This window comes from Schistocerca gregaria, chromosome 3 (genome assembly GCF_023897955.1).
Source record: "Schistocerca gregaria isolate iqSchGreg1 chromosome 3, iqSchGreg1.2, whole genome shotgun sequence".
NCBI lineage: Eukaryota > Metazoa > Arthropoda > Insecta > Orthoptera > Acrididae > Schistocerca > Schistocerca gregaria.
In genome coordinates, this window is record NC_064922.1 from 935,432,673 (window position 1) to 935,449,442 (window position 16,770).

Consider the following 16,770-nt stretch of genomic DNA (forward strand, 5'->3'; position numbering starts at 1 on the left):
TACATGGGAACACATTTTTAGTACTCTTTTGGAAACATCATCAAAACCAGATGAGCTTTTATTTTTGAAAGAATGTATAATTTTCTTAATTGCAGAAGGTGAAGTTGGTTATACATTCATATAATTGAATTTTATCAAAGTTACATTTTCAACATACTGCTGTGATTTTGCTCCCTGTGCTGTTTGTCCCTATGCTATCTTTTGTATTTAAGAAATTTCAAAACACTCAATATTTTAGAAATTTCAATATATTCCATATAGCCTTAAGTCTGTTCTCAGAAGTACTGACTTCTGACATTATGTGTGACTTCTTTGATTTTAAATAGCATTTCCTAGTAATTTTGAGCAGTTTTTGTTGTGCATAACTGCCACGGGATCTCTACTCGTTCTTGCCAAAAGATACATTTCCGTCTTCCTTTCACAAGATACTTTAACCCCTCTAGAGATCCATGATTTTACATCAATGTTTAGTGTCCTTTCTGATTAGCTTATGTGGAAAGCTATTTTCAAATAATGATATGAATTTATCATGGAACAGATTAAATTTTATGTTAGCATTTGGTTCATTATAAATTACACCTATGTCATCTGTTGTAAATTCCTGTTATTTGGAGATGTCGCAGTTGCATGGGATAGGCTAGTGGGGAGATCTGTATCAGACCAGTCATCAGACTGAATACTACAACAGTAAATGAGATTACATGGCTGGGACAATCAGAGAAGAAGGACTGATTTCATATTACAACAAAATACTGTGCTATATTATAGAAAGTTATAAAAATTAAAAAAAATGTATAATATCTGAAGTTAATAATTCACATAATAAAATTAAATCTATATGTGAAATAGTTGAAAGAGAAAGCAGCAAATCAGTTAAGGAACATGGAAATAACTAAACTAAATATTGCAAAAGTGCTGCTTCCTGACTACATTTCATTTTTATTTAAAAAAAATATTTTTCAATAAGGTTCTCATGAAGAGCCATATTTTATATACATGCCATACACACAATACTTCTTGACTCTGTCTTCTGTTGTTGTGTACTTATAATAAGAAAAATACCATTTTATAAGCTGAGAACTATCATGATCAACTTTTTTATTATATATTATAAATTACACCTATGTCATCTGTTGTAAATTCCTGTTATTTGGAGATGTCGCAGTTGCATGGGATAGGCTAGTGGGGAGATCTGTATCAGACCAGTCATCAGACTGAATACTACAACAGTAAATGAGATTACATGGCTGGGACAATCAGAGAAGAAGGACTGATTTCATATTACAACAAAATACTGTGCTATATTATAGAAAGTTATAAAAATTAAAAAAAATGTATAATATCTGAAGTTAATAATTCACATAATAAAATTAAATCTATATGTGAAATAGTTGAAAGAGAAAGCAGCAAATCAGTTAAGGAACATGGAAATAACTAAACTAAATATTGCAAAAGTGCTGCTTCCTGACTTCATTTTTATTTAAAAAAAATATTTTTCAATAAGGTTCTCATGAAGAGCCATATTTTATATACATGCCATACACACAATACTTCTTGACTCTGTCTTCTGTTGTTGTGTACTTATAATAAGAAAAATACCATTTTATAAGCTGAGAACTATCATGATCAACTTTTTTATTATATATTTTTTTAAAGTATAAAAGTGGCTTCAGCTGCCGGAGACTGTGCTCAAGTGTGGGTGAGTTGCATTTGTGTGTGTATGTGTGTGTGTGGTCTATTTGTCAAGTTTATTCTGTGACAGTCTTTTGTTGTGCCTGTCTGCAACTTAGCATCTCTGCTATATGGTGACTAGCAAAAAGCCTTTTCATAATATTGTTATTATGTAGTTATATATACAAAATAACATAAAAGACAGTCACTATGTTTCCCTATGCAGCATGCCTAACTTTTGTATTGTTCAACTTTTTCTTCATATAGCTACACTCAGTTCAACACTGTCAATAGATTTTAATGCCTGTCTATGCTAATTTTCTAATAATTCAATTACAAATGAGAGAGAGAGAGAGAGAGAGAGAGAGAGAGAGAGAGAGAGAGAGAGAGAGAGAGAGAGAGAGAGAGAGATTGAGCATAGCTGAATGTAAACCACTGTATTCCAGTCTGTTACTCCATTTTTGCTTTACTCAATCAATGAGTGGTGATCTACCCTTATGTAGATAAATTTATGCTGTCTTCTTTGTTATGTAACTATGTCCATCTTTAAAATGAAACACAGTAAATAGAGAGCTATTGCCTGATGCCATTAAGCCATAATCTTTAAATGTTTTCCATAGTTGCCGTATTTCTGGTTGTCATCTATTACTGAATGGCTTGAAGTCTGATTCATGCTATGTAATACATTCTTGTAAGTTATGGAAAAAGAAACAATGTTTTGTTGAAGTAACTGAACATATCTTCATTTTTTGACCTACAAGGGTAATGAGGCAACATTGCATAAGAAGTAACAGATGATATAAATAAACTTGCTGAATTTTCTCTTTAATTTCAGCACCTGTCTCATGTTATTGTTTAATCAACCATTCCTTATTACAGATATATAAACCGTCACATACAACTATGCAGCATAAAATGCGGAACATGATACACAATTTTATTGCATAGTGTCTGCAACAAATTTCATAAAGAAAGTGTAGTGCTTCTGGACTTTCTTGGTATTTCCACAAAATTGCAAATAATTGCATTACTTGTGAAATGTAATCAGTAGTGTAGATGTTAAAATTCTATTTATGTCTTATCAAAAAGTGTCAATGTCGGGTAGTTATACAATATGTAAACAGAAAATAGGTCATAGGTCAAGCTGATAAGTGCTCAGTCTCAGACTTCATAAATATTCAAGAGCAAAGATATGTCAGTGTGTGGTGAGAGTCTGAGAAGAAAGTGACCTACAGCAATTCTGTGAAAGATGAATCCTAGTGGCATGATTGAACCCCCAAAAAGTTTGCTAAAGGCACTAAGTGTACCTAAAAAACTGTTGATGGGTCCTGGACCATCAAATTGCTCACCTCGTGTTCTACATTCTCTGAGTCAACAAGTCATTGGTCATTTGCATCAGGAATGCTTACAGGTAAGGGGCACTGAAATCTACTATAGTAAAGGAAGCAGAGCTTTATGATTTATTAGCATTTTAACACTTCATACCAGTTGACACATTGTTACAATTTTTTGTCTTGACTATAAAAATCATTTGTGTATTGGTTGGAGATGAAATATTATTGTAAAATTAATTTTGAATCATTCTTGTTATATATTCTACAGTCTTTTGGAAGGAATGAAGGGGTGATTTGTTGGCATGTATGATTGTGTCCCCACATAACTCAGTATGTTGCTCAGTTTTCCATAGTGAACAATTTCCTATAGATCTTCACTCTGGATTATTATCCCAAAAGACAGCCTAAAAGAGTAATAATAATAATAATAATAATAATAATAATAATAATATATAAGCATAATGTATAATGTAAAAATTAGTGACAACTATACGTTTATGGATATGTAAAATGTCTTTTGATGAAGCCAACTGCATGGTAAATGTGCTGAACAGCTAATAAAACAAACATATAAAACACATAATAATAATAATAATAATAATAATAATAATAATAATAACAATAATAACAATAATCATATGCAAAGGCTGTAATCAATGTCCCATTAATGCTAACACAGTTGGATATAATCATAGAAAGGTGAGATCTGTTTCTGAAGAGTTTTCTGTGCAACAGGTCTGATTTATAGAACATTGCTTTCTTTCATGGCTGAGATCATTAATTCATGCAAGTATAGTAATTTAATCCCAGAGATAGCCTGTTAAAATTCTGGAATTAGAAGAAATTGACACCATAATTCACTTGCTGGCATGAAGGGAGAGATATAGTGGCAATGCAAATCTGTCTCTAAACTCTTCACACACTCATCATGTTTGTGTATGCTGAGCAGTTATCCTAATGACACAACAGTCATACTATGTAAGACAAGCATCAGTCTGAGGAGACTGGTGAGTGGTGGGGTGGGGAAGAATAAGCCTCCAATTAAAATCTGTAAGAGACTGAAAGGAGTGGGCGAGGGGGAGTCTTCATTAAGCACTCAGCTTTGTGGTTGTGGTTGTGGTTGTGTTTGGGGGGTTCTTCAGTTTGGTGTTTAATAGCAAATAATGCATTACAGTTTGCAAGTGTCATTCAGTTTAAGAAATATAGTCATAAATACTCAAGATTTGTTGCATTCCACATCTTTAACTTTTCTTTTCCTGAGCTTGCTCATGGTTGTAAGCGTCTGGTGGAATTAGACAAGGATATCTTCTATTTCATGTTAGATAGTTTATAAGGAACATGGAACAGCTTTAATGTTTTCATATTATAGCTCATGCAGTAAGACATCATAGTTTGTCTTACCTAAATTAAGGAAATGGGTTTGGGCGGAGAAATATTTCAGCTTTTAAAAATTAGGTAGTTTTCTCATGGAGCTAATTTTATGTAAGTTCAATTGTGTGACACACATTAACTCATGTTGTGTAATAGGGAGAATAGTAAAATATTTTTTTGCTCTTTTAAATCAGCTTTCTTTGCTTATCAAGCAAAGTAATCATACTGTTTAGCTGCAATTCGTTCCCATCAACCTTTCCTGCAGCTGTTTCAGACAAAGGCCCTCAAGGGCCATTTCCAGATATTATGGAGCAAGTGTTCACCATTGCTTATCCTGAACACTTGTTTCCTTTGTCTTTGTACATCTTTTAGCTCTCTCTAGAGAATAGAATGTGCTCATATACTGTATTCAAGAGATGTCAACTCTTTACTCCATGTTTTGGAATAACTTTGTGTTATGACAGAGTCATGGAATACTCCATATCTTGTGCAGCAATATAAGTACCAAAATTTGTTGTCACTTCTAGCCTAATCTTATTCTCAGTCACTCAATTTGTCTCCTCACAGTTGTCAACCAGTTTGCCAGAGAAATCATGTTGTAGTGGGAGTGTAGATTTTTTTATACAAAAAAAGATGTAGTTACTTCACATTTCTATTCTTAGATGCTCGACACTGCATTACTATTGGCCAAAATCTAGTCTGTTTTTCGTAGTTGCTCAAGCTCTTCCAAGATCTCTTCTCTCTACTATTTCACACCATCAACTTTTCATTGGTGGTGAGATGTTGCTCTGAGCTCTACAGATTTCCCCAGCCATTCTCAGTCCATCAAACATGAGGTAATGCCATAACAGTACTGAAAGTGACTGTTTAAGAGCAGGCAGTAGGAGCTTTGTTTCAGTGTCTCAATGCTTACTGTATGTTCATCATTAGCCTGACTTTGTTTTGTAAATGTAGTCACCCTTTTCATAATAACAATGACTGCTATTGGTTCAAGTCATGTCATTACTCTCTGGATGCTTTGAGATTCATTCATCCAGACAAGCGTCAAATTCAGTTCAGACATTCACCATTTCTGTCCTTTAAGTTTTGGATATGATCCATACTCAGGTTCAGTTCTTCCACCTCTCTGCACAATTCTGCCCTAGCATCAGTGCTTCACAAATCATTTATCTGCATCACCTTTCTGGAATTATCCTGTATCAAGCCTGCATAGTGTGCACATAATATGAAAGAAACTGATTTGGACTGAAAGCTGCCCTTGCACAATAATTTAATAAATCTTGTTGGACTCTGTGTAAGTTCACAGCTCTTTAATGGCATGAAAGACCCACCTCAGCAGATAGCAGGTGTAGATTCAGGATTGGTGCTGGGTGAGGAGGGAGAGAAAGAGGTCATGGGGTCATGAGCATCCCTAAAAATGTTTTAGTAAACTTATAGAGGAGACAGACAGGCACAACAAAAAGATTGCTATACATTGGAGCTTTTGGCCAAAAGGCCTTCTTCTAATGTAGAACACACACACACACACACACACACACACACACACACACACACACACACACATTAATCTGACCTCACAGGCCAGAGATGTTGGTCGTGTAAGAGTGTTGTGCTTGTATGAATGTATGTTTGTTTTCTACTGCAGAGAAGGCCTTTTGGCTGAAAGCTCAAATGTATAAAATCTTTTTGTTGTGAATGTCTGTGACTCAGTATCTCCTCTATGTGGTGAGCAGCAATCTGTCCTTTTTGTGATATTATTGCTATTCATTCCTGGACTTTCCATTGCTGACACTGATAGTTATGGCATTTACTTCTAGGTTACTTTATATATGTGTGTTAAGAGAAAAACAGCTACTTTGAAAAATGCCACAGAAGTTAACAGAGATGGCTATTAGCTGTCTATATACTGGAAACCTCAGAATCTATCTGGTACAAGTATTAGAGTTAGGCAGAAATTACACTATATGATCAAAAGCATCCGGACACCCCCAAAAACATACGTTTTTTCATATTACGTGCACTGTGCTGCCACCTACTGCCAGGTACTCTGTATCACCGACCTCAGTAATCATTAGACATCATGAGAGAGCAGAATGGGGCTCTCTGCAGAACTCACGGACTTCGAATGTGGTTAAGTGATTGGGTGTCACTTGTGTCATACATCTATATGTGCGATTTCCACACTCCTAAACTTCCCTAGGCTCACTGTTCCTGATTTAATAGTTAAGTGGATATGTGAAGTGACATGTACACCACAAAGTGTACTGGCTGATCTCATCTGTTGACTGACATAGGCCACTGACAGTTGTAGAGGGTCGTAATGTGTAATAGGCAGACATCTATCCAGTCCACCACACAGGAATTCCAAATTGCATCAGGATTCACTGCAAGGACTATGACAGCTAGGTGGGAGATTAGGAAACTTAGATTTCATGCTCGAGCAGCCACTGATAAGCCACACATCACACCAGTAAATGCCAAATGACGCCTTGCTTGTTGTAAGGAGCGTAAACATTGGATGATTGAGCAGTGGAAAAATGTTGTGTGGAGTGATGAATCATGGTACACAATATGTTGATCCAATGGCAGTGTGTGGTTATGGTGAATGCCCAGTGAAAATCACCTGCCTGCATGTGTAGTGCCAACAGCAAAATTCGGAGGTGGTGGTGTTATAGTGGCTTGCGCCCCTTGTTGTTTTGTGTGCATTATCATAGCACAGGCTTCCATTGATGTTTTAAACACCTTCTTGCTTCCCACTGTTTAAGAGCAATTCGTGGATGGCGATTCCATCTTTCAATACGATCAAGCACCAGTTCATAATGTGTGACCTGTGATGGAGCGGTTACATGACAATAACATCCCTGTAATGGACTGGCCTTCACAGAGTCCTGACTTGAATCCCTTTGGGATGTTTTGGAATGCTCACTTCATACTAGTCTTACTGACTGACATCTATAACTCTCCTCAGTGCAGCACTCCATGAAGAATGGGCTGCCATTCCCCAAGAAACCTTTCAGCACCTGATTGAACATATGCCTGTGAAAGTGGAAGCTGTCACCAAGGCTATGAGTGCGCCAACACCATATTGAATTCCAGCATTACCGAAAGAGGGCGTCAAGGACTTGTAAGGCATTTTGAGATTGGTTTTCAGATAATTTTGATCACATAGTGTACATTTCTGAGCCAAGTATTCAGAAATATTGTTAAACATAGGGTGATTTTTCAATTTCCTGCCTGCTGTCCAACGGAAACCTATCACAGATATTTGTACCAGAATATTTGATTATGTATTGTACAGAGTCTGAACTTGTAATATAGGACAAATCAGCTTAATTTAATATCTTAAAACATTGAATCTACATATTACAATATAAATATCAAATTGGCAAATGTGATAGTAATGTTGTATAAAATTTTGCCTTTGATTTATATTTAGATCTTAAAGTTGTTTACATGTTCTTTAACTCAGGTGATTTCACAACAGTCACACAAAAAACCTTGGTCTATTATCTATCTGTATACCCTGGAACTTTGAGTGTGACGCAGAGTATGTCCATTGATATCTGATTCTGGTAACTTTCAGACATTTTTATTTTTTGGATCTGCATAATTTGAGATTTTGGAAAGCTGAGGGTTAAAGTGTTGGCTGTGAATGAGCTGTAAGCCTCTTCCATTATTCTTCTGACTGTGTCTGGTATGGATGTGTTTGGTATATTTTGGTTCCTTCAATGGTCTTTTTCCAGTCGCTGAAATAAAACGAAGTCAATACTGTTTGCTATAGTTACATTCATAGCTAGTGTTCGGGCACATAAACTGAGGCAGGGACAACCAGTAAGACTTTTGCATGCAACACAAATGATATTATTTCTATCGTATGAGGTGCTTACAGAACATTGTTATTAGAGTCTGTATGAGTAATATTCAGAATATAGGCTATAATATTCAGATATAAAGAAGAGGACTTATAAACTGGATTCACATGGGAAACACAGAGAAAGTGTAGGCAATAGCAATAGCTCCTAACTGAAACTGATGTAAGTCAAAGCATTTCTACTTCATTATGCACTTGCATGCAAATTATAATATTAAGTTCTTAAGTGAGTTATGATTTTAAGGCATAATGTAGTTTCATGATAAATATAGAGTGAGCTTTCCTTAAGTCTTGTGCTTTCTTTCAATGAACCCATGTCTGTAACTTTACACATGTACTTGAGAAACACTTTCACAGGGTCAGCATGTGCTTTGTGTTTAGGTGCACTGGTCACCTTTGTGCGTTTCACTAGGTGTCTGTCTTGTGTGTCAAGAGTTGCTTATATTAGTTAGATTACCCAGGCAAGTGATAGCTCTCATAGCAGCAGCAGCTCATCACAGTGTTTTGAGTTGACACAGCTTCTCATAAGAAGCAACTTGCTTTACATTTCGTCAGTGTTCTTTAGTTTCAACTTTTTTATCAGGCTGTGTTTAGTATGGTTAGTAACTGTGATTGCTGTGTTCGGATGTGAGAAGAATTGGTGACCCATCACTCACATTTCCAGGTGGCTGTGGCTTTGGTCACACAGCTTGAGACTGTTGCCGATGGGCATCACTGTGGGTATCCAGACGGGTGATCTGAGGAACGTCCAGCCAAACCCGTGTGTCCCCCGATTGGCTTACTACTGTGGCTACTCCTGATAATGCCCACACTGAGGATGATACATCACCCATGGTCGAGAAAAGTCATTCCGAGCTGTGGCCAGCAGTGAAGGACTATCCAATGGGCTCATTGGATGGCCTCCGTGGTCCATGTGACGAATGGGTTTCAGGCACTATCTGTGGCTTATCCCTAGCCAGATGAAGTTTCTCCTCTGTTCCAGAGGAATCTACTTGCCTGCAAGGTCTGGGCAATCACAGAGGGTGGGACTGCTGGTAGTTGGGAGTTCTAACGTTAGGAGCGTAATGGGGTCCCTTAAGGCTATGGCTGCAAAGGAGGCAAAGGAATCCAGTGTGCACTCTGTCTGGATAATGGAAGGAGTCATTCCAGATGTGGAACAGGTACTTCTGGATGGCGTGAAGAGCACAAGATGCATCCAAATGCAGGTAGTGGCTCATGTTGGTACTAACAAAGTGTGTTGCTTTGGATTGGAAGAGGTTTTCTGTGGTTTCAGGAACCTAGCTGAAGTAGTGAAGACTGCCAGTCTTGCTTGCAAGATGAAGGCAGAGCTCACCATCTGTAGCATCATCGACAGGACCGACTTTGGTCCTTTGGAACAGAGTGGAGGGTCTCAGTCAGTGGCTCAGAGGGTTCTGCAACCATGTATGTTGCAGATTCCTTGATTTGCACCATAGGGTGGTGGGTCTCTAGGTTCCATTAAATAGTCAACAGTCGATTATACAGGAAGTGGCTATGTGCATAGCAGAGGCTGTGTGGAAGGACTTGGAGTTTTTTTTTAGGTTAGAGGGTCTTGGGAAATAGCAGAAAGAGCTTCAGTTTCAAAGAGTGCAGGACGAACGCAGAATGAGCGTAGGCATAGAAACCAGGTATGGAAAGCTGGTGGAAGCTGGAAATAAATTCAACCAAAATTCAGTAAGGATAGATTAAATACCAATGATGGTGGTCTGCTCATTGCTGTTGGAAGTAGTTTACCTTATAGTGAAACTGAAGTTGATACTTCCTATGACTTAGTGTAGGTAGAGGTTATACTTGACAACCAGAATAAATTAATAATTGGTTCCTTTTATCAACCTCATGACACAGATGATTAAGTTGCTGGACAATTCAAAGGAAACTTGAATCTCATTTCAAATAGTTACCCACTCATTCAGTTATAGTTTGTGATGATCTCAATCTACCATTGATATGTTGGCAAAAATACATGTTTAAAGTCAGTGGCAGGCATAAAATATTATCTGAAATCATACTGAATATCTTCTCAGAAAATTATTTTAAACAACTATTTCAGGAGTCCACTTGAGGTGTAAATGTTTGCGAAAACAAACTTGACCTCTTAGCAACAAATAATCCTGACCAAATCGGGAGCATCATGACAGAAACAGGGATTAGTGACCACACAGTTGTTGTAGCTAGACTGAATACCGTAACATCCAAATCCATCAAACATAAATGCAAATAAATCTATTTAAAGAAATCAGATGAGAATTTGCTAAACACCTCCCTAAAGGACTGTCTCCACTTCTTCCAATTTGACTATGTAAATGTAGATCAGATGTGGATTAAATTCAAAGAAATAGTATTGACAGCAGTTGAGAGATATATACCAAATACATTAATAAGAGATGGTATTGTTCCCCATCATACACAAAACACGTCAGAACACTATTGAAGAATCAACGAAAATAGTGCAAAATCCCAAGATTGGCAAGGTTTTTCAGAATCTTGAAATTTAACATGAACTTCAATGCAAGATGTTTTTAATAGTTTCCACAGTGTCTCAAGATCTGGCAGAAAACCGAAAGAGATTCGTCTGTATGTGAAGTACATTAGAGCCAAGATGCAATCAGTCCCTTCACTGTGTGATAACAATTGCTGACAGTGCCAGTAAAGCAGAGTTACTGAACCGGATTTTCTGAAATTCCTTCACAAAAGAAGACAAAGTAAATATTCCAGTATTAAAATCAAGAACAACTGCCAACATGAATAATTCAGAAATTAAAACATGTAACAAAAGCAAAGCTTCTGGTCCAGATTGTATACCAGTCAGGTTCCTTTCAGCTCCATACTTAGTAATCATACAAAACCACTTGCTTGTAGAAAGATCTGTACCCAAAGAGAGGAAAGTTTCACATGTCACACCAATAGCCTCTTAAAATGCTGAGTTACAGACCCATATCACTAACATCAATTTTCAGTACAATTTTGGAACATATACTATGCTCACCCTTGTGAATCACCTAGAAGAAAATGATTACTTGACAAATAGCCAACACAGATTCAGAAAGCATCATTCTTGTGGGACACAACTAGCTCTCTATTCTCATGAAGTAATGAGTCCTATTGACAGAGGGCATAATACTGATCCCATATTTTTATATTTCCAGAAGGCTTTTGACACTGCTCCTCACAAGTGACTTCTTATTAAACTGCGGGCCTATGGAGTATTATCTCAGTTGTGTGACTGGATTCATGACTTCCTGTCAGAAAGGTCATGGTTCATAATAACTGATGGAAAGTCATAGAGTAAAAGAGAAATAATATTTGGTATTTGTCAAGAAAGTGTTCTGGGTGCTTTGTTGTTCTTGATCTACATAAATGATTTAGGAGATAATCTGAGCAGCCCTCATAGATTGTTTGCAGATGATGCTCTCATTTACCATCATTTAAAGTCATCAGATGATAAAAATGAATTGCAAAATGATTTAGAAAGATATCTGCAAGGTGCAAAAAGTGGCACTTCACTAAACTCATGAAAAGTGTGAAGTCATCCACATCAGCACTAAATACTTAGGGATTACAATTACAAATAACTTAAATTGGAACAGTCACATAGATAATGTTGTGGGGAAAGCAAATCACAGATCTTGATTTATTGGTGGAACACTTAGAAAACTAGCAGGTTTACTAAAGAAACTGCTTACAGTATGCTTGTCTGCCCTGTTCTGGAGCACTGCTGTGCGGTGTTTGATCTGCATCAGATAGGACTGTTGGAGAATATTGAAAAAGTTCAAAGGAGGGCAGCTCATTTTGTATTACTGTGAAATAAGGGAGAAAGTGCTGCAGATATGATACACAAATTGAGATGGCAGTCATTAAAACAAAGGTGTTTTTCCCTGCTGCAGGATCTCCTCATGAAATTTGAATCACCAACTTTCTCCCAAGAGTGTGAAAATATTTTGTTGGTAACCACCTGCATAGAGAGAAATGACCATAGTAATAATATAAGAGAAATTGGAACTCACACTGAAAGATTTAAGTGTTTCTTTTTCCAGCATTCTGTTAGAGATTAGAATGGTAGAGAAGCAGCTTGACGGTATTTTAATAAAACCTCTGCCAGCCCTTAATTATGAATTGCAGAGTAATCATTTATATGTATATGTAAACGTCCTAATTATTGGGTAAGATCCTGCTGACAGTATTTTGTGAGACATGTCATTCCCTCTGAGTTTGGATTGTAATGCTTGGCAGCAGCACTGGTCTTCCTGGGTTGTATTAGCCACGGCCACACCCATTATATCCCATTTATATTCCACTGTGTGGCACTGATTTGTTGGAGGCACTTGTGAAGTAAAATATTAAGTATTTCGTCCACTACCTCACATTAACATGGGCTCTGAACACAATGCTTTGATCAAGAACAATGTGGATGCCTCAAAACTTAATGGAAAACCTGAACCAAACACATACACGAACATGACAAAAAATAAGTTTCTTATTAATTTTTCTCTTGAGATGTTAATGAGAAAAAATAGTAATTACGTATCTATGTCCCAAGGATGAGTCACAACAGTGACAGAGTTCATCAACCAAAAGGCAGTTGAAGCTGTTAAGTCTATTATTTGAAATTATGTTAGTTACAGTTATATGTAGTCAGAAAGTCTATTTAGCTGAGTTGTCTTGGTGGCACTGAGTTCAGTAAGCTCTATATCTACATCTGAATCTATACTCTGCAAACCACTGTGAGGTCTATGGCAGAGGGTACGTCACATTGTACCAGGTATTAGGGTTTCCTCCTGTTCTGGTGTTGGAATTCCACCACCTAGAACACAGTGTTGTTGCAACAAGACGAAGTTTTCAACGGAGGTTTAATGTAACCAAAGGACCGAAAAGCGATACAATAAAGGATCTGTTTGAAAAATTTCAACGGACTGGGAACGTGACGGATGAACGTGCTGGAAAGGTAGGGCGACCGTGTATGGCAACCACAGAGGGCAACGCACAGCTAGTGCAGCAGGTGATCCAACAGTGGCCTCGGGTTTCAATTTGCTGTGTTGCAGCTGCGGTCCAAATGACGCCAACGTCCACGTATCGTCTCATGCGCCAGAGTTTACACCTCTATCCATACAAAATTCAAACACGGCAAACCCTCAGCGCCATTACCATTGCTGCACGAGAGACATTCGCTAACGATATAGTGCACAGAATTGATGCAGGCGATATGCATGTGGGCAGCATTTGGTTTACTGACGAAGCTTATTTTTACCTGGACGGCTTCGTCAATAAACAGAACTGGTGCATATGAGGAACCGAAAAGCCCCATGTTGCAGTCCCTGCATCCTCAAAAAGTACTGGTCTGGGCCGCCTTTTCTTCCAAAGGAATCATTGGCCCATTTTTCAGGTCCGAAACGATTACTGCATCACGCTATCTGGACATTCTTCATGAATTTGTGGTGGTACGAACTGCCTTAGATGACACTGCGAACACCTCGTGGTTTATGCAAGATGGTGCCCAGCCAGATAAAGTTTGTCTGCCTGAAAATGTACTGTTGTCCCAACAAATGGTGTGTTTCTATTGCCTCTCATTTAGTTTGTATTGCCGTTTCAAATATACCGGTCATTTTTGAAACACCCTGTACATAAACGATCCAGCAGACAGAATGGGCAGTAACCATTGGTTGTTTGCCAATGATATTATAGTGTACAGGAAGATGTTGAAAATAAGCGAGTGTAGATTGATACAAGATGACATAGGTAAAATTTGTAGTTGGTTTGATTAATTACTGTAGAAAAATGTAAGTTAACACAGATGAGTAGGGAAAACAATCCCATAATGTTCGGATACAGCATTAGTAGCATCCTGGTTGACACACTCACATCATTTAAACATCTGGGCATAATGCTGCAAAACAGTATGATATGGAATGAGCATGAGAGGCTTGTGGTAGGGAAGGTGAATAGCCAACTTCAGTTTATCGGGAGAATTTTAGGCAAGTGCATTTCATCTGTACTTACATGTTTTATTACTTCACTCCATAGTCATCACTCAGACTAAAACATTTGTCATTAATTGTTATTAATCATTTGTTTTGGATTGACCTTCACAGTTTTGCAAGAGTCTCAGAATGAACTTGTGATGTCACACTATTCACACTTTTTACTCTCATGAAGTCTTTCATCAAAATTTATATGTGGTCCCAAAAATTTGTAACGGGAATTTGTGACAGGATCTACTTGAATTTTTTGGGCTGACTTGGAGAATGAGTGTGTATTATTTCTGAAATGTTTCTCAGTTTCAGCGTTCATGTACTGCACCCATGTCATCCCCAGTCACATGGAACAGAAGGAATGTGTGGATAGAAGCTATTCTCTCAGTTTTGTGAACATTATGATAACACTACCTCTGTGACATTGTTAAAAAGGGTTGTCCTTGAACTCTGAGGTACATCTTGAGAAAGTTTGGAAGTTGTGAACCAACATATGACATCCGCAATTTCATCAGCATGATGCACTAGTTCACCTGATACATCTGAATGTCTTCTTCAACCAATTTCATCATGGACTGTGTGCAACCAGCCTTGAATTTTCTGCACCACTCCCTCACAACAACATTCACTTATATTCCCAGCCCCATACACATGACACAATCTGGCACTGACTCTTTCTGCTTGCAGGAACTGTATGACAGAATGTACCTCATGACAGGTGAGTGACACAATAACACCATCCATTTCAATCACATGCTGCTTACACACTGACAAACACAACAGAGAGCTAACTGACACTACATGACAGTCAAAGTGTCATTCTCCAAACATGCAAGCATCTTTAAGATACAGGCAGTTGTCTGTTTTAATAGCTAATTGGAGATTAATTTATGTTCAGCCCTTGCAAAAAGGTCCTTCAAGCAAGTCTTCCAATATCCAGAGATTGTTTTGCAAGATGGTGGTGGTTACTTCCTCTATGTGGTACAGAAAGTGACAGCCATCATTACTTCATAGATTAGTACCCATGTAATCTTTGCAGCATAGGTGAATTAGCCAGTAATTTTGCGTAGAGTCTCCACTAGACACAATATCTACAGTTGGAGTCTCAGTTGAGACAGGCATCATGTCCCTTCTTTGCTAGACTACGCCAAAGAGTTCTTGCCAGCTGGCGCAGCCATCCCATATCTCACCCACACACAGTGGTGATGTTCCACATATGAAAATGTTCTGTCTGTTTTTGTCACAAAGGACCAACTCTCGGGTCTCTTCCACCACTCTTCTGTCCCCACCAAGAAACATTTTCATTGGTCATTCTTTACAATGTTTTGATAAGTTAATATTTTAAATCCTCATGTGGTTCAGAATAGCACAAAATTTAGTAATTACTCTCTTGGGCTAAAATCAGTTGTTATAGTCTTATTAGAATGGGAGTGGATAACACAGGCTGACTTCTGTAGACTTATACGAAGCATGTTACTTAGATGTCAGTAAACCTTCACAGAGGGCATACACGTTATTGAAGCTCTCAGAGTTAACGAAAAGTACCTGGGGTGATGGGATGAATGATTGTTTCCACTTCGTTTTTGACACCTGTCAGACATTTCAGTTCTTTTTATGTAAGCAGTTGAGGATGAAATGAATTTTTGTTGTGAAAGATAAAGGTATAATTTGGTAACATATCCAGTCCTCAATTATTGCTCAATGAAGTATGGAAAAAGCCCAAAGTCATGTTCCCCTAATTCTTTTGACCAGTGGATAAAAGAGTTTTCAGTTTGGATTTGCTTCTCCAAATCTCCACCTGTGATAGGTACGTTGTTGGAACTTAATGATGCTCAGCTCACTATTTACTTGTGTTCTGCATCTACATCTACATACATATTCCACAAGCCACCATATGGTGTTTGGTGGTGGGTATGCTGTACCAGAACTAGTCATTTCCTTTCCTGTTCCACTCACAGATAGAGCGAGGATAAATGATTGTCTATATGACTCTATATGAACCCTAATTTCTTGTATCTAATCTTTGTCATCCCCGTACAAAATGTATGTTGGTGGCAGTAGGATCTCTCTGTAGTCAGCTTCAAATGCTGTTTCTCTAAACTTTCTTCGAAATGAATGTCTCCTTCCATCCAGGGATTCCCACTTGAGCTCCTGAGGCATGTTGGTAACACTTCCATGCTGATCAAACCTACCAGTAACAAGTCTAGCAGCTCACCTATGAATTGCTTTGATGTCTTCTTTCAATCCAACCTGGTGTGGATCCCAAACACTCAAGCAGTACTCAAGAATAGTTTGCACTAGTGTCCTACATGTGGTCTCCTTTACAGATGAAATGCACTTGCCTAAAATTCTCCCAATAAACTGAAGTTGGCCACTCACCTTCCCTACCAAAAGCCTCTCATGCTCATTCCAATTCATACTGTTTTGCAGCATTATGCCCAGATGTTTAAATGATGTGTGTGTGTCAACCAGGATGCTACTAATGCTGTATCCGAACATTATGGGATTGTTTTCCCTACTCATCCGTGCTAACTTACAT

The 16,770-nt window shown here is 37.8% G+C and overlaps 1 protein-coding gene across 1 annotated transcript in view; it reads left to right on the plus strand.

The window, feature by feature from the left end:
* Nucleotides 1-2,550: 2,550 nt before the first annotated feature.
* Nucleotides 2,551-16,770, plus strand: part of LOC126355828 (alanine--glyoxylate aminotransferase-like) — a 55,224-nt gene continuing 41,004 nt past the window's right edge. Inside the window, exon 1 of the mRNA XM_050006276.1 lies at nucleotides 2,551-3,082. Within this exon, the coding sequence (XP_049862233.1) occupies nucleotides 2,921-3,082 (162 nt within the window). The 5' untranslated portion in view covers nucleotides 2,551-2,920. The remainder of the gene's footprint in view (nucleotides 3,083-16,770) is intronic.